General features: G+C 45.3%; 1 protein-coding gene across 2 annotated transcripts in view; it reads left to right on the top strand.

Moving 5' to 3' along the window:
• atp8a1 (ATPase phospholipid transporting 8A1) overlaps positions 1 to 19,238 on the top strand; it is a 182,245-nt gene that overhangs the window by 147,888 nt on the left and 15,119 nt on the right. For both annotated transcript variants that reach the window (XM_084150005.1, XM_084150006.1), the window contains exons 27-32: positions 769 to 843; positions 6,690 to 6,812; positions 11,215 to 11,293; positions 14,406 to 14,467; positions 14,976 to 15,032; positions 15,351 to 15,458. In XM_084150005.1, the coding sequence (XP_084006131.1) occupies positions 769 to 843; positions 6,690 to 6,812; positions 11,215 to 11,293; positions 14,406 to 14,467; positions 14,976 to 15,032; positions 15,351 to 15,458 (504 nt within the window). The remainder of the gene's footprint in view (positions 1 to 768; positions 844 to 6,689; positions 6,813 to 11,214; positions 11,294 to 14,405; positions 14,468 to 14,975; positions 15,033 to 15,350; positions 15,459 to 19,238) is intronic.

Genomic DNA, 19,238 nt, shown 5'->3' with positions numbered 1-19,238 from the left:
CTTAGGCTTCGTTTTCCCACTCCCACTCGTACCCACTAATTCAGTCAGTCTTGGTCCCTGTCTCCTGTCCCCCACAAAGTTTGAGAGGCGTTGCCTTCAGAGACTAATGATGTGTTGAGCACAGGTCAGAACTTCAAAAGGACCAAGATTAGATTTTAGACTAATTTTAGCTCTTTTTACATTGCCGGGAAAATGTTTCTTCAATTCTTTCCTTTAGTAAAGGGCGTATTACTTAATGTCAGGATGTCTTTTTGATTACACCTATTGGCAATACATTATTTTAACCAAAGTTAACGTTGTAGTAATTGATGATATTGTATTGGTATGTGTAGTAGGTGTCAATGTGAAGTTTCTTTATCGTCATTGGACAGTAAAACATGTCCCATCAGGGATTGAGGGTAATGGTGTGATATCTGCAGATCCTCTTTGGACACACATGGACTGATGCTAATCGACTAATGGGGACACCACTCTCCATTACTATCAGTGATGGAAAGCATGCATTCAAACGGTGGAGGGGGAGAGACCACATGCACTTCTATCACTGATGAAGGAACCCTATCTACCGCTTGAAAAAACACCTAAAAGATAAATGTGATATCAGTTGAAAAGGAAAAGATTCACTTTGAGTAAAGACGTGAAACCATTGCCTTTGTGTTGGCAGAATGTGTTTTTTTTTTTTTCTTAATGACAATCACCTTACGTGCCTTTCTTCCTCAATGTTGCACTTCTAATGTCCTCTTTGCTCTGGTGTTTTGTCTCCTTCAGATCTGGTTTGCCTTCGTCAATGGATTCTCTGGTCAGATTCTGTTTGAGCGCTGGTGCATCGGCCTGTACAATGTGGTGAGTGTTAATGTGATTTACTCGGCTCTCTCTATTACTGTGGAAGCGCATGTTATATAATTCTCCTCCCCTGTCGCTCTCTGGCAAGAAAAGTAATTTGCCGTGGCGTGATCCCTTTACTGCTGGGAATGTCCCATTTATTTATGACCTGTTGTCAAGTCCATATTCCCCTTGTGCCCTGAACTATGTACCGAATGTGAAAACAGCCTTGCATGCCCCTAAAGAGTGTAGTTAGTGAAGGTGGTCGTTTGTGAATTATAAAGGAACAGGTTGAATAGAGCAGCACACAACCAGCTCTGAGCAACTGGTGTCCCACAGGGTTGGGTGTTGGGTCCCCTCTTAATGAACCAATGTCAAATCAAATTGTATTTGTCACATGCTTCGTAAACAACAGGTGTCGACTAACAGTGAAATGCTTACTAACGGGCCCTTCCCAACAATGTAGTTTTAAGAAAATATTTACTAAATAAACTAAAGTTTTAAAAAATGTATATATATTTTTAAAATAACAGAAAGAAAAATAATAAATAGAAAAATAATAACACAAGGAATAAATACACGAGTAACAACTTGGCTATATACACGGGGTACCAGTGCCGAGTCAATGTGCAGGGGTACGAGGTAATTGAGGTAGATATGTACATATAACTAGGAATGTGACAGATGATAAATAGTAGCAGCATTGTATGTGATGAGTCAAATAAGTTTGTGCAAAAAGGGTCAATGCAGATAGTCCAGGTAGCTATTTGGTTAACTATTTAACAGTCTTATGGCTTGAGGGTAGAAGCTGTTCCGGGTCCTGTTTGTTCCAGACTTGGTGCATCGGTTCCGCTTGCCATGCGGGAGCAGAGAGAACAGTCTGTGACCTGGGTGGCTGGAGTCTTTGACAATTTTTAGGGCCTTCCTCTGACACCGCCTGGTATAGAGGGCCTGGATGGCAGAGAGCTCGGCCCCATTGATGTACTGGGCCGTACGCACTACCCTCTGTAGCACCTTGCGGTCGGATGCCAAGCAGTTGCCATACCAAGTGGTGATGCAGCCAGTCAAGATGCTCTCAATGGTGCAGCTGTAGAACCTTTTGAGAATCTGAGGGCCCATGCCAAAACATTTCAGCCTCCTGAGGGGGAAGAGGCATTGTTGTGCCCTCTTCACGACTGTGTTGGTGTGCTTGGACCATGTTTCTTTTCTGTCAAATGAAGTGAGCGCACGGATGGAAATAATGTTTATTTTAACCCTGCAACTAAAAAATAAACATGTAATAGTACATTGTTTGGGATTCAACGTGTAGCTTTATACTGTTTAATAAAGATATACCTAAGTCCATAAACAGAAAAGAGTGACGGAAGGGAGAGGAGAGAAGTTGCATATTGTTGATGGCCCACAAATGGAAGTGATTTCGTCATCAATCAAGAAATTACAACATAGTCACCGCTCTGGCTGTTTTCGAGATTCCTTAATAAACAGCCAACATTTTAAACATATAACAGTGTACAGTGCCTTGCAAAAGTATTCATCCCCCTTGGCGATTTTCCTATTTTGTTGCATTACAACCTGTCATTTAAATGGATTTTTATTTGGATTTCATGTAATGGACATACACAAAATAGTCAAAATTGGTGAAGTGAAATGAAAAAAATAACTTCTTTCAAAAATGTCTAAAAAATTAATATCGGGAAAGTGGTGCGTGCATATGTATTCACCCCCTTTGCTATGAAGCCCCTAAATAAGATCTGGTGCAACCAATTACCTTCAGAAGTCACATAATTATTTAAATAAAGTCCACCTGTGTGCAATCTAAGTGTCACATGATCTGTCACATGATCTCAGTATATATACACCTGTTCTGAAAGGCCCCAAAGTCTGCAACACCACTAAGCAAGGGGCACCACCAAGCAAGTGGCACCATGAAGACCAAGGAGCGCTCCAAACAGGTCAGGGACAAGGTTGTGGAGAAGTACAGATCAGGGTTGGGTTATAGAAAAATATCTGAAACTTTGAACATCCCACGGAGCACCATTAAATCCATTATTAGAAAATTGAAAGAATATGGCACCACAACAAACATGCCAAGAGAGGGCCGCCCACCAAAACTCACGGACCAGGCAAGGAGGGCATTAATCAGAGAGGCAACAAAGAGACCAAAGATAACCCTGAAGGAGCTGCAAAGCTCCACAGCAAAGATTGGAGTATCTGTCCATAGGACCACTTTAAGCCGTACACCCCACAGAGCTGGGCTTTACGGAAGAGTGGCCAGAAAAAAGCCATTGCTTAAAGAAACAAATAAACAAACACATTTGGTGTTCACCAAAAGGCATGTGGGAGACTCCCCAAACATATGGAAGAAGGTACTCTGGTCAGATGAGACTAAAATTGAGCTTTATGGCCATCAAGGAAAACACTATGTCTGGTGCAAACCCAACACCTCTCATCACCCCGAGAACACCATCCCCACAGTGAAGCATGGTGGTGGCAGCATCATGCTGTGGGGATGTTTTTCATCGGCGGGGACTGGTAAACTGCTCAGAATTGAAGGAATGATGGATGGTGCTAAATACAGGGAATTTCTTGAGGGGAAACCTGTTTCAGTCTTCCAGAGATTTGAGACTGGGAAGGAGGTTCACCTTCCAGCACGACAATGACCCTAAGCATACTGCTAAAGCAACACTTGAGTGGTTTAAGGGGAAACATTTACATGTCTTGGAATGGCCTAGTCAAAGCCCAGACCTCAATCCAATTGAGAATCTGTGGTATGACTTAAAGATTGCTGTACACCAGCGGAACCCATCCAACTTGAAGGAGCTGGAGCAGTTTTGCCTTGAAGAATGGGAAGAAATCTCAGTGGCTAGATGTGCCAAGCTTATAGAGACATACCCCAAGAAACTTGCAGCTGTAATTGCTGAAAAAGGTGGCTCTACAAAGTATTGACTTTGGGGGGTGAATAGTTATGCACGCTCAAGTTTTCAGTTTTTTTGTCTTATTTCTTGTTTGTTTCACAATAAAAAATATTTTGCATCTTCAAAGTGGTAGGCATGTTGTGTAAATCAAATGATACAAACCCCCCCCCAAAAATCCAATTTTAATTCCAGGTTGTAAGGCAACAAATTAGGAAAAATGCCCAGGGGGGTGAATACTTTCGCAAGCCACTGTATGAGGCGGCCAACTCTTTCACTTTATCTAAAAAGCGGGGAAATTTCACAGGCTCTGTGGCAGTCTGTCGGAGGCAGCGGGCCGAATCCGCCCCTAAATGGCGATGCTTGGCACCCTGAATGAGAATAGAGCCCATGCAGTGGAGCATGTCCTCCTGCAGAGCACCCCAGCCATACTGTACAATACTGACACTCCTCTCACTTCTCTCACTCTTCTCTCCCTCTCTCCCCATCTCTCTCTCAACAGCTGCTGCAGAAAGAAATATTACAACACCACATAGAAATTAAAATAGCTCTGCGAAAATACCTGCTAACTAGTCAAGGGCGTTGCAGATGTTCGTCCAAGATGGCTTTTGCATATAAACGGAGCATGTCTAGTCAAAATAAAAGGCCAAAAGTGCTAAACGCTCAACAGCCTCCACTCAATAAAATCAGTGCAAGTGCTAGTCAGTCATAACTTCAGCATATGGCGATCAATGCAAAAGGGAAGCAATTTTTGTTGTTGTTTTCAATAGGCTGTGTACACTGTTTCCCCCCCAAAAAATGTGTGATCAAATTATTATTATTTATTTTTTTCATTTAGCTGACACTCTTATCCATAGCGATTTACAGGAGCAATTAAGGTTAAGGGCCTTGGTCAAGGGCACATTGACAGATTTTTCACCTACAGTGAGGGGGAAAAAGTGTTTGATCCCCTGCTGATTTTGTACATTTGCCCACTGACAAAGAAATGATCAGTCTATAATTTTAATGGTAGGTTTATTTGAACAGTGAGAGACAGAATAACAACCAAAAAATCCAGAAAAACGCATGTCAAAAATGTTTATAAATTGATTTGCATTTTAATGAGGGAAATAAGTATTTGACCCCCTATCAATCAGAAAGATTTCTGGCTCCCAGGTGTCTTTTATACAGGTAACGAGCTGAGATTAGGAGCACACTCTTAAAGGGAGTGCTCCTAATCTCAGTTTGTTACCTGTATAAAAGACACCTGTCCACAGAAGCAATCAATCAATCAGATTCCAAACTCTCCACCATAGCCAAGACCAAAGAGCTCTCCAAGGACGTCAGGGACAAGATTGTAGACCTACACAAGGCTGGAATGGGCTACAAGACCATCGCCAAGCAGCTTGGTGAGAATGTGACAACAGCGATTATTCGCAAATGGAAGAAACACAAAATAAATGTCAATCTCCCTCGGCCTGGGGCTCCATGCAAGATCTCACCTCGTGGAGTTGCAATGATCATGAGAACGGTGAGGAATCAGCCTAGAACTACACGGGAGGATCTTGTCAATGATCTCAAGACAGCTGGGACCATAGTCACCAAGAAAATAATTGGTAACACACTACGCCGTGAAGGACTGAAATCCTACAGCGCCCGCAAGGTCCCCCTGCTCAAGAAAACACATATACATGCCCGTCTGAAGTTTGCCAATGAACGTCTGAATGATTCAGAGGAGAAAGTGTTGTGTTCAGATGAGACCAAAATGGAGCTCTTTGGCATCAACTCAACTCGCCGTGTTTGGAGGAGGAGGAATGCTGCCTATGACCCCAAGTACACCATCCCCACCGTCAAACATGGAGGTGGAAACATTATGCTTTGGGGGTGTTTTTCTGCTAAGGGGACAGGACAACTTCACCGCATCAAAGGGCCGATGGACAGGGCCATGTACCGTCAAATCTTGGGTGAGAACCTCCTTCCCTCAGCCAGGGCATTGAAAATGGGTCGTGGATGGGTATTCCAGTATGACAATGACCCAAAACACACAGCCAAGGCAACAAAGGAGTGGCTCAAGAAAAAGCACATTAAGGTCCTGGAGTGGCCAAGCCAGTCTCCAGACCTTAATCCCATAGAAAATCTGTGGAGGGAGCTGAAGGTTTGAGTTGCCAAACGTCAGCCTCGAAACCTTAATGACTTGGAGAAGATCTGCAAAGAGGAGTGGGACAAAATCCCTCCTGAGATGTGTGCAAACCTGGTGGCCAACTACAAGAAACGTCTGACCTCTGTGATTGCCAACAAGGGTTTTGCCACCATGTACTAAGTCATATTTTGCAGAGGGGTCAAATACTTATTTCCCTCATTTAAAATGCAAATCAATTTATAACATTTTTGACATGCGTTTTTCTGCATTTTTTTGTTGTTATTCTGTCTCTCACTGTTCAAATAAACCTACCATTAAAATTATAGACTGATCATTTCTTTGTCAGTGGGCAAACGTACAAAATCAGCAGGGGATCAAATACTTTTTTCCCTCACTGTAGTCTGCTCGGTTACTGGCCCAACGCTCTTAACCACTAGGCTACCTGCCCCACCCCAAATGTGGGATGAACTGGCTAATGGACAGGATGAATAATCTCATGTTTTTGATCCTTTTCTTGGTATTGTTTAGCCCATAGTAAGTGAATTGTCTCTTTCCAGACGTACATCTTAATAGGACATCATTAGTGTCTCCTTGTTTTCTTTTAACGAAGTAATGGAATCAATGACGTCTTGAAGGTCCTTGCCATAATGAAAACCCTGGCTTTTATTGGGTTATTCACTGAGGAACGATAAAATTCCCATCTAAAATTTTATCTGATAGCGTCTTTGCGAACAGACCGTTAATTTAATCTGCTGGGATTCTGAGTTTACTACCTTGATCCTGACTTCTGGGTTCTGTGAGGGGAAATGTTGACATTAGTGTGTTTGTGTGTTTAGATTTTCACCGCTCTGCCTCCTCTCACTCTGGGAATATTTGAGCGCTCATGCAGGAAAGAGAACATGCTGAAGTACCCGGAACTCTACAAAACCTCCCAGAATGCCATGGGCTTCAACACAAAGGTAGATGATGTGTCCGTTTGTGCTGCATTGAAGAACATTAGAGGAACATTGTCTCAACGATTCCATAATTTTCTGTCATTCGACTTTAATGCCTCATGTTTTATGCATCATGTTTTTCTGGGACACATTTCCATTCATAGCATAGTAAATTCTTAAGTCTTTCTAAGCTTAAATAGGTTAACTTAGGTTTACTTGGCACCAACAAACAAAAATCGAGACAGAAGACTGCAATTAACCAGGCTGTTTTTTTCTTAACCTCTGTTCTGTCTCTGAATTGACATCCTTTACACACAATGGAGACCTGATAAGCTCTGAAACGCTCCAAACGCATCTGTCCCAATTGGCCTGTGTCTGACTCATGGGGTCTCTACCACCAGTCTGACCGGGTGCAGTGGTCAGACGTTGTCTGCCTGCCTGTCCGCCTGTCTCTGTCTGTTGGGGGAGCTGTCGGTTAGCTTTCCCTGCTGTCTGTTAATGAAGATGTCTCCCCTTCTCCACGCCTACCCCTCCCTCCATCCACCCACCACCCCCGCCTAACTCCCTTACTTTACAGGCGTGGAGACCCAGTTAGTGCAGCATGGAGACGGATTAAAGCCAGAGTGGCCACAGAGGTCACGGGCGACAGGGACAGGAGAAGTGGGGGGGATAGCGGCCCTGAGAGGGGAGGAGGAGGAGGGAGGAGGGGTAGAGAGGAGGGGTAGAGAGGAGGGAGGAGGGGTAGAGAGGAGGCAGGGGGGTAGAGAGGAGGGAGGAGGGGTAGAGAGGAGGCAGGGGGGTAGAGAGGAGGGAGGAGGGGTAGAGAGGAGGCAGGGGGGTAGAGAGGAGGGAGGAGGGGTAGAGAGGAGGCAGGGGGGGTGGGAGGAGGATGATGGGGGAGGGGGGTGTAAAGGGAGAGAGTGCTCTGCTGCCAGGGTGTGATGGCAACCAATGCGGAAAATGATGCAATTTGTTTAAGCAAGGGGCTGTTTGCGCTGGAGGCCTTCTGCCTGGTCTGGCCTAGCTTGGCCTAAGTACTGTAAATAAGACAACCCCAGTCTACTAGTCTCTCTCTCTCCCCGGAAGGTTAGCCTGCATGGGGCCAGTCACCTCAGTTAGTGACCCACGGACCACAACCGGCATTTCCCCCTCACAGCTTGTAGTTCTGTTTGGGTGAGAGAAGGGCTCCGTATGGCCCAGTGTTACATGACCCTCCAGGGAATAGCAGGGTGATGTTGTGCAAGACAGGTCTCTGAAAAAACGGACTTGTTGATTCACATTGGTTTTCCTCCGTTTTTGTTTGACCCCTCATTCTCTAAAGACACGTAAATGATGACTTGTCCAGGTCACTGTTGTGTTTTAACTGACCTGTCAACTCTTTCCCTCTGATATTGTCTTTGTCACATGGCCCGAAGTGAGAAACCCCTTTCTCTCTGCACCCCTGGGGCTTTTGTCTAAGCGAATTAAAGGCATTTGTGTTGAGGAGGTGAGAGGGGGCAGGGGAAGGGTGTGAAATATTTCAGACGTCGCCCGCCCACACCACTGTGTCCCCTTTCACTTTTAATTACATATTCCTGACACTTAAGTCACTCTAAGAAACTTCAGTCCCCTGACGTGGCCCCCAGTAATAACACCGCCTCACCATTCACCCCCGCCCCCCCTCTCTGTGCAACAGCATTAAAGCGGAAGGGGAGGGGACTGGAAATATTTGGCTCGATATAAACTACATCCATTCATGCTTTTTTAAGCAATTAGGCGCTGCACAATGGGCCCGAATCTTTTAGCCCGGTACGAATAAGGACAGGCAGGCATTCACGCCGGGGTTCTTCTAAACTTGCCGGGATACAGCGGAGGGGGGTGGAGGTGGGGGGAGGGGAGTGAGGCTTCACTGTGACAAATGATTATGAACATTTATTGATTTCATTAGTATTCATTAGGGTGCTGGGCACTTGGAAAGTATGGTTTTTCCACAATGTGTTGGGTGAGGTGGGTTGGGGTTGTTCCACACTGTTGTGCTGGGCAGAGTGAGGAAGGTGATGTGAGGTGGGGTTGTTGTTCCACACGTGTTGTGTTGTGTTGGGTGAGGTGGGGTAAGGTTGTTGTTCCACACGTGTTGTGTTGTGTTGGGTGAGGTGGGGTAAGGTTGTTGTTCCACACGTGTTGTGTTGTGTTGTGTTGTGTTGGGTGAGGTGGGGTAAGGTTGTTGTTCCACACGTGTTGTGTTGTGTTGTGTTGGGTGAGGTGGGGTGGGGTTGTTGTTCCACACGTGTTGTGTTGTGTTGTGTTGGGTGAGGTGGGGTGGGGTGGGGTGAGGTTGTTGTTCCACACGTGTTGTGTTGTGTTGTGTTGGGTGAGGTGGGGTGAGGTTGTTGTTCCACACGTGTTGTGTTGTGTTGGGTGAGGTGGGGTGGGGTGGGGTTGTTGTTCCACACGTGTTGTGTTGTGTTGGGTGAGGTGGGGTGGGGTGAGGTTGTTGTTCCACACGTGTTGTGTTGTGTTGTGTTGGGTGAGGTGGGGTGGGGTTGTTGTTCCACACTGTTGTTGGGCAGAGTGAGAAGGGTGAGGTGGGGTTGTTGTTCTACACTGTGTTGTGTTGGAGGGTTAGGTGAGGTGGGGTTGGGGGTAGGGGTGGAGTTAGGGACAGAGGGGAAAGTTGTATGCTACTTGCCAGTGGGAGACTAATTGGGTTTAAACGTGTAATTGTAACATTGGAGATCATCTATCACACATTGAACCACAGAGAGGGGGGTGCTCCTGCCCCAGCGTGGTGGCCTGTTGGCAGGGTGGGAGGTGAAGTAAGGCCATTGTTTTGTTAAGGCGATAGCAAAGGTGAGAAGGTCATGCCAGAGAGGCCAAGGTATGACATAGAGCCCAGAACAAGACACTCTCAGTATAATCCCTCTCTCCTCTCCTCTCCTCTCCTCTCCTCTCCTCTCCTCTCCTCTCCTCTCCTCTCCTCTCCTCTCCTCTCCTCCCTACCTGTGGACTACAACACTTGGTTTTCATGTCTTTGAGCTCACCAGTGTTTTGAAAAAACCTGCCATTGTTTCTTTTTTGTATATAGCCTGCTTATAATTTAATGAAATAATGAGACATTTGTACTGCAAATAACCCACAACCCTGACTTAACCCACCCCTGACTTAACCCACCCCTGACTTAACCCACAACCCTGACTTAACCCACAACCCTGACTTAACTTCTAACCACAGAATCCCCAATTGCCGTACTTAATTACACATGACACGGGTCCACCATTAGGGAATCTGCACTAAAGGGAAACAAGTTGAAGTACAAGGAAAACCATGCTGCATACGCCCACTCTTTTAAACAACGGTTTGGCTATAGCACTTAGAGTTGATTGTTATTCCAAAATTGCTTAAAACCTGTGAAAAACGCGTCGACTTCAATAAGCCGGCGGTTTTATAATTTGTCTTGGATAAGAAATTGTGTATTCATAGACCGATTTTATGAAGTTGTCGAGAGCGCTTTTTGCGGAAGTGTGAAATTAAATTGGTCATGCTGCCTGCCAAAAATGGATTAAAAAGTGAATCTTGAGAGTAAAGTGATTACCCACCCCCCAGTCAATGTGCTGCTTGCTGTTTTATTCAAATCTAGTTCAACTTTTAGGAATAACAGAGCAGTGAGTGGAGCAGGGTCGGGAAACGAGGGGGCATGAATACAGACTTTTTTGGCGGAGTTGATTTCACGGCCATTTCATGCTACATCACCCTTTAGTGTTGTGTTTGGCGACATCCGAGCATAATGTACATTTGAAACACTGTGGTTTTGGAGAGGGACTATTGATTTAAACGGCTCATCCAAGATCCACAAACACACACCAACAACACACACTCCAAACGCCTGTGTGGAAACACACACACCACTGTGCCCCTTCTTTTCCAGCTTCTGACTAATTACCGTAAAAACAAGTTAATCCACGTCAAACATGTCAACTTCTCTGTGTTTTTAGATTGATTTCTGCTTGTTCAGTGCCCTCTTCATTCATTTTTCTCCCAATCTTACATTTGCATATGGAAGACTGTTGAAATTTTATGGTGGGAGGGGGGGTCTACAGGAAAGGACAGGGAAAGGAAAACTACCCCCCCACATAGTCCACCCGACTTGCGTGCACACACACACAAAGTCTCACACACACACACACAGTTACACACACACACACACACACCAAACCTACACACATCCCTGCACCCTCTCTTTTCCAGTCCTACACACACACAGGATATACAAAGTGTCTGTCAGAGGGGTGGCCATTCAGAGAGGAGGCCCTACAAAACCGCCACAAAGAGCCCAGGTCAGGGGTCGCTAGGTGGGTTGGGTCGGCCACCGGGTTTCTCATGCTTTTTCTCTCCTTTTCTCCTTTTCTCCCTGGAACCCACCCAACCCCCCCCCCCCCCCTCCTTGCAGGTCTTCTGGGCTCATTGTCTGAATGGCCTCTTCCACTCGGTCATCCTGTTCTGGGTCCCCCTCACAGCCTTCAAGCACGGTAAGCACCTCCCAGGGACTCTAACCCTAACCTCCCAGAGACTCTAACCCTAACCTCCCAGAGACTCTAACCCTAACCTCCCAGAGACTCTAACCCTAACCTCCCAGAGACTCTAACGCTAACCTCCCAGAGACTCTAAACCTAACCTCCCAGAGACTCTAACCCTAACCTCTCAGAGACTCTAACCCTAACCTCCCAGAGACTCTAACCCTAACCTCCCAGAGACTCTAACCCTAACCTCCCAGAGACTCTAACCCTAACCTCCCAGAGACTCTAACCCTAACCTCCCAGAGACTCTAAACCTAACCTCCCAGAGACTCTAACCCTAACCTCCCAGGGACTCTAACCCTAACCTCCCAGAGACTCTAAACCTAACCTCCCAGAGACTCTAACCCTAACCTTCCAGAGACTCTAACCCTAACCTTCCAGAGACTCTAACCCTAACCTTCCAGAGACTCTAACCCTAACCTCCCAGAGACTCTAACCCTAACCTCCCAGAGACTCTAAACCTAACCTCCCAGAGACGCTGAACCTAACCTCCCAGAGACTCTAACCCTAACCTCCCAGAGACTCTAACCCTAACCTCCCAGAGACTCTAACCCTAACCTCCCAGGGACTCTAACCCTAACCTCCCAGAGACTCTAAACCTCCCAGAGACTCTAACCCTAACCTCCCAGGGACTCTAACCCTAACCTCCCAGAGACTCTAAACCTCCCAGAGACTCTAACCCTAACCTCCCAGAGACTCTAACCCTAACCCTAACCTCCCAGAGACGCTAACCCTAACCTCCCAGAGACTCTAACCCTAACCTCCCAGAGACTCTAACCCTAACCTCCCAGAGACTCTAACCCTAACCTCCCAGAGACTCTAATCCTAACCTCCCAGAGACTCTAACCATAACCTCCCAGAGACTCTAACCCTAACCTCCCAGAGACTTATCTGGCACCCTGCTATTTGTGACTGAGCCTGGATTTCTAGTCTCTATATGCTCTGGGTGGAGTGAGGCCAGTTAACACACATACCTTATCTTGATTACTTTTCTTTTTTACCCACAACCTCATGAGTTATATACATTGGCATGCTTGAACATAAATGTGCATGAACACGTAGGCACACACACACACACACACACACACACACACACACACACACACACACACTTGAACATAGACACACACACACACACACACACACTTTTAAGTTCCCCTGTTCAGCTCACACTTCACTATATGGCCAAGTAGCTACTCTTCTCAGACTGTGGTAAGGCTCAGGGTTGAGAGAATGGGGATCTTAGAGTCGATGGAGTCTTGGCTGGTGGAGCCAGAGGACCACACAGGCTTGGGCCTGCTCTCCAAACAAAGCGAAGAGAGAAGCCCCTTCAGTCTGACTGACAGGCTGTCAGCAAGGCCTCGAAGCACACATAGGCATGTGACTAGCCGAAAGCAAAAATGAGCCAGACTCTCTCTCTCGCTATTTCTTCTTCTCCCCAAGCACGCCCAGAAATTAGGGAGTGTTAAAGTAAATGCTTCTAGTACAATCAATGAGGCACATTTTTTTTAACTGAACAAAAGTTGACCCATCCCTTAACTGGTATTTGAGTAGCAGTTTGCTTTGTTTTGAATACTTCATTTGTCCAAGATTATTAGACTAATTCTATTAGTCAAAGATTACTGGGCTAATTCTTGTTTTTGTTTTCAATAATAACCCGGCTTAACTGGTCATGTCAACCGTAGTCCAGACTGCTTCCTGATTCCTCCATCAGATTGCTCCATCAAGCATATGCAATGGACATTCATGGACACACACACACACACACACACACAGTACGGCAACGCAGTGCCGCTCAAGTGGCAGTAATGGAAGTAAATTAATGTCTCTTTTCTCTTCTCTCATCAGTGCAGTTTTACTCCCGTGTCCAGTGTTACATCTCACTGCTGTAATGGGCCATTATGTCCAGTGTTACATCTCACTGCTGTAATGGGCCATTATGTCCAGTGTTACATCTCACTGCTCGAATGGGCCATTATGTCCAGTGTTACATCTCACTGCTCTAATGGGCCATTATGTCCAGTGTTACATCTCACTGCTGTAATGGGCCATTATGTCCAGTGTTACATCTCACTGCTCGAATGGGCCATTATGTCCAGTGTTACATCTCACTGCTCTAATGGGCCATTATGTCCAGTGTTACATCTCACTGCTGTAATGGGCCATTATGTCCAGTGTTACATCTCACTGCTGTAATGGGCCATTATGTCCAGTGTTACATCTCACTGCTCTAATGGGCCATTATGTCCAGTGTTACATCTCACTGCTCTAATGGGCCATTATGTCCAGTGTTACATCTCACTGCTCTAATGGGCCATTTATGTCCAGTGTTACATCTCACTGCTCTAATGGGCCATTATGTCCAGTGTTACATCTCACTGCTCTAATGGGCCATTATGTCCAGTGGTACATCTCACTGCTGTAATGGGCCATTTATGTCCAGTGTTACACCTCACTGCTCTAATGGGCCATTATGTCCAGTGGTACATCTCACTACTCTAATGGGCCATTATGTCCAGTGTTACATCTCACTGCTCTAATGGGCCATTATGTCCAGTGTTACATCTCACTGCTGTAATGGGCCATTTATGTCCAGTGTTACACCTCACTGCTCTAATGGGCCATTATGTCCAGTGGTACATCTCACTACTCTATTGGGCCATTATGTCCAGTGTTACATCTCTAATAGGGCATTATGTTCAGTGGTACATCTCTGAGGCATTATGTTCAGTATTACATATCTAATGGGGCATTATGTTCAGTCTTACATCTCTAAAGGGGCATTATGCTCGCCTGCCCATACTGTACTCACAGCCTGCATCCCAAATGGCACCCTATTCCATTTATAGTGCACTGCTTTTGAACAGGGCCCATATGGCTCCGGTCAAAAGTAGTGCGCTATAAATGGAATAGGGTGCCATTTGGGATGCAGAGACAGTCTGTCTGCTCTCTGGTAGTTTACTCCATAGCAGAGATTTCACATCATTTCATCTGGTCTAATGGAACTAGAGAAGAGGGACAAGACCATACGTCTAAAAGCTTTTCATGTTCATCCTTTTCACAGATACGGTCTTCGGCAACGGAAAGACCCCAGACTATCTCCTCTTAGGCAACATGGTTTATACAGTAAGTAAGAGTCTCAAATGGCACCCTTTTCCCTGTGTGTGTGTGTGTGTGTGTGTGTGTGTGTTATGAAGGGAATAGGGTGCCATTTGGGACACAGCCTAAGTCTTTTTTGGATGAGCACACAGAGTCAGTTCAGCCCACCCCTGACTGATAACCAGTGTTGTATTTCTGCTTTTTGAGCTTTGAGAATGAAGACATCTTTGTCTGCCTATCTGTAACCTTGTGTTAGCCTCAGCGTCTTGCTGTGAGACTATTTATCAGTTTGTTTTGGATTTCTTTATTTTTTTTGACCGTCTTGTGTGTCGTTACTGTGTTTTGATCCAATATGTATAAGTAAAACATTATTTCAAGTTTTAAGCCAAAGAATACACCTTTAGCATTCATATATAAAATGCTATCTGTCAGTGCCTTTTCGTGTCAAACTTCTGGTGACTTTGATTTTAACTTATTCTCAATGGCTAGGAAGATGTTGGTTTAGCATTTGACTTTGTGATGTTCTGTTTCCTAGTTTGTGGTCATCACCGTGTGCCTCAAAGCTGGCCTGGAGACCTCGTCATGGACTATGGTAGGCTCTCTCCTCTCACTACAATATTTTGTCTTTCCATCAACTTTCTCACATGGTACCACAGACACTTGTAACAAAGGCAGTTCTTAAAAGGTCCATAATAATGCTCCATCCATCTGTTCCTCTTCCTCCTGCCACTCTTGGCCACCATTCACATTACATAGGCTTTACAGCAGAACTACTAGCATAATCACTTAGTCATTGTGTAATTACTCCGTAATAAGATGGTAAGTACTCTGTATTTACTGTTGTGTAACTCACCGCCAACACTGTATTTATATATAGACAAAATGAAGGAACATGCTCTGTCTCCTCCAGTTCAGTCACATTGCCATCTGGGGCAGCATCAGCCTGTGGGTGGTGTTCTTCGGTATCTACTCCTCTCTGTGGCCACTCATCTCTCTGGCTCCGGACATGTCTGGCGAGGTAAACACTCATCTTACCCTCCACCCTCCTTTAAACCCAGCAAAACATGTCTGATCACCTCAGCATTCCCAGAACATTAATAAGAACATTGGAAAATGAACAAACGTTGTAGGAATGTTCACCCTCCCCAGCAGTGATAAACCCTACTGTATCATGTCATCATTCATAACTCAACAGAATGTACAGGATCTCCTAACTCATTGCTGTTACTGACTAAGGGTGGTAGTTGTTGGGAAGGTTTAAATGTGTCTACGCTGTAACCCAACACTGTGTTTCTCAACAGAGGGCCAGAGGGGCTCTAGACTGTCGGACTGACAGATTCTGGGTTGTGTTGCACAATGACTTAATTGGGCCCAATTAGCCCACTGTGTGTGTTACAGCACCCTCGCTTGCCCCCTAAGTATCTGCAGGTGACGGTGAAACCTTGTCGCTGAACAGAGGAGCGATTCAACAATTCACACTAAAACCTGAAGTATTTGTGGTGGTGTTGTCAGCAAAGTTATATTATAGCAGGTATTTGTGTCGAAGTATTGTATTTGCAGTACATCAAAATTGTTTTGAAAAACTGTTTGGTTCTGTTTAAGGTAAAGTGTCTCAAATGCATTTTGCGATATGACACGTGTAAGGCACTCCTCCCTTGGTGCGTCCCACGCACGCACGCACGCACGCATGCGCACACACACACACACACACACACACACACACACACACACACACACACACACACTGGTGCTTTCATCCAGTCCCTGTAGTTCTGGAGTAAAGGGAGTGATGATGCCCTCTGGACAGCTTGGTAACCCTATGCCTAGCTTAGCCTTGGGGACGCCAGTACATCATCACACTGGGACACGTCCCTGACACCCGAGAACATATCAGAGTCCTGCTCAATGACACCAGGCCTCCCAGGCCCCAGTTGTGGCAGAGGAAGAGGGTAGGTCTCTACAGGGTCGTTCCACCTCAAAAAGAACAAAAGGATTTCGAAACCTATCAGTTCAGTTTGTTCTGAAATCGTTTCTGTTGTTAGAAACGGATATGATTACATTCCTGCAACATTACTTTGTTGAAATTTGATCTCTTTGAGCTAATTGATTGCATCCAAATTGGCCATTTTAATTTATAGGATTCATTTAATATTCAATAATTATAGTACCTAATATTCGATTTGGGCCAAACTGTTTTCTGACAATGAGTAAGACGAGGAATCCAAAGAAATGGTCAAAAGTTCCCACGGACCCCCCACACCCCATGCCAATCCCACCCCAACAACGAGTGGATAGTATCAGTTATCTATGTCTGACAAGTAGTATGGAGCTGCGGATCGGAGGATTGTTTCTTCATCCGTTGTAATGTATTCTCAGTGAATTTGGTGATGTTTTTTCCCCGCTGTTCAGATAAATTTGTCGTTGAAGTTGTTAGGTTTATGTCCCATCCTACGTCCTTATATTACCAGATACTGACCACTAGATGGTGTTTTTCCTGTTAAAGGGATAGTTCACCCAAATTACAAAATTGCATAATGGTTTCCTTACCCTGTAAGCAGTCTTAAGACAGCAACCCATGCTTTGTTTTTTTGTCGGTCACTGTATCAAATGCTAACTTTTTAGAATTTGTGGCGCAAATCTAATTCAAGTCAATGGTACCTAATACCTATATTAGCATTTTCAAGCTTAATATTCAAATCATCCCAAAGTATCAAAAAATGATTGTCTAACTCAGTGATGTTATATTTATAGATGATTTGGATATGAAGCGTGAAAATGCTAATATAGGGACTATTGACTTGCATTGGATTGCTGAAATGACATGGAACGACCCTGAACTACCAGCAAACACCTCTATCTTTCTCTGACTCACTTTCCCTCGGTCACTGTTGCTCTGTCGCTCTCGTTTGATCTCTCACTTACTATTGCGCTCTTTCTTTCTCGCTGCCTCTCTTTCCCCTCTCCTCTTTCTTTCCCATCTTCTCTCTCTTTCCCATCGCTTGCTCGCTCTCTCTCTCTGTCTGTCTGTCTGCTTGGAATGCCTGAGGGCCATGATGATATGGACACCACTACTTGTTCTACAGTTTCTGACTCCAGAATTCACCTCATTCAAGAAAGACGTTGAGCAGCGGCCGATTTTAATGCGATAGCATTTGTCAGTGTCAGTGAGTTTGAGCTTCACTTGGACAATTGACAAGACAGGTGCCTTGGACCATCCCTTAAACATCTTGAAACAGACATTTTAAGTTTGACAAGATGCTAGGTTGGCCCAGGCCCAAAACACACATCCATTTTAGCCTCAAGAGTTGACGTGGATGAAAAAGGAAGATTCAAATCTGATATTTTCAGAGGAGTGACATGAGCTGCTATAGTAAGGGGCTCAGGCACACCTTATGAGATGACACAGCAAACGCCATCACCCTGGCCCGTCTCCTGGCGATTTCCTCTCGCTATCAACAACACAACTGTAAGGAGGATAGAGAACTCTCTGCCTTTCTTCCAACACCTGCCATTTCTTTTCACTTTGCCAGCGTCTGCAGGGAGCAGTACTTCCACTCACTCTCACACACACTTGACCGCTTGTCATCGACACCATTGGATTCACCCCTCAACAGGTGCGCATCACATTCCTCCTGCAGTTTGTGCCAAGCGTTAAGAAACACGTTCTCCTCATAGTGTCTAGGAGTGTTTTACTCAGAAGGGAGAGGTGAATATTTTGGCATACTACAGACGTACAGCATGGAGACAGATGGATGTTTTCTATAGGAATGAAATTGGAATGAAACATGAACATTTACGAAAGAGTGGAATTAAAAGCTTTTCTTCACAATTTTAATGTATTTTGCGTCCTGAGAAAACCTTCACCGAAAGTCAACTTTTCTGAAATGTAACCCCCCAAAAATGTCGGATTCACAAAGCCTTTTGGGTGACTTTGATCAGTCCTAGCCATGAAACTTTAAAAGTACAGGGCTAAATATCAATTCATGTAAAATAAAAAAGGTATTCAAAATAAACGTTCTTTCCAGGACACCGATAATGTAAGGTGACTTCGCCGTCTCCTTGGGCTCTGGTCAACATTAGTGCACTATGTACCAATAGGGTGACATTTGGGGTGTAGACCTTCACTCACTTCCTCTTCACTCACACGTTTGTTTGGATGGAATTATTTATGTTCAAGTGCAACTGTAGAGCCTCCAGTGCCGGCAGCTCATCAGGACTCACGTGCTTTGAAGAACAAGAATGCCCCTACAGAATGCCCTTCAGAATGCCCCTTCAGAATGACCCTTCAGAATGCCCCTTCAGAATGCCCCTACAGAATGCCCCTACAGAATGCCCCTACAGAATGCCCCTACAGAATTCCCCTTCAGAATGCCCCTACAGAATGCCCCTTCAGAATGCCCCTTCAGAATGCCCCTACAGAATTCCCCTTCAGAATGCCCCTTCAGAATGCCCCTTCAGAATGCCCCTTCAGAATGCCCCTACAGAATGCCCTTCAGAATGGCCCTACATAATTCCCCTACAGAATGCCCCTACAGAATGCCCTTCAGAATGGCCCTACATAATTCCCCTACAGAATGCCCTTCAGAATGCCCCTATAGAATGCCCCTACAGAATGCCCCTTCAGAATGGCAAGGAGGCCAGCTCCACCTATCACTAGATAACCCATCCTCTCTCCACTCAAGCCAGCTCGACCCAGCTAGGACCACGCTAGTACCATAGTGATGGTGTGTGTGCGTGCGTGTTTTGATGGTGCGGGTGTATGCATGCATGCTTGCGTGTGTATGTGTGTGCTGTCACC

This window comes from Coregonus lavaretus, assembly GCF_964263955.1.
Source record: "Coregonus lavaretus genome assembly, chromosome: 32".
Taxonomy (NCBI): Eukaryota; Metazoa; Chordata; class Actinopteri; order Salmoniformes; family Salmonidae; genus Coregonus; species Coregonus lavaretus.
Note: the sequence above shows the minus strand (reverse complement) of the source record. Positions and strands in the feature narration are given on the sequence as shown.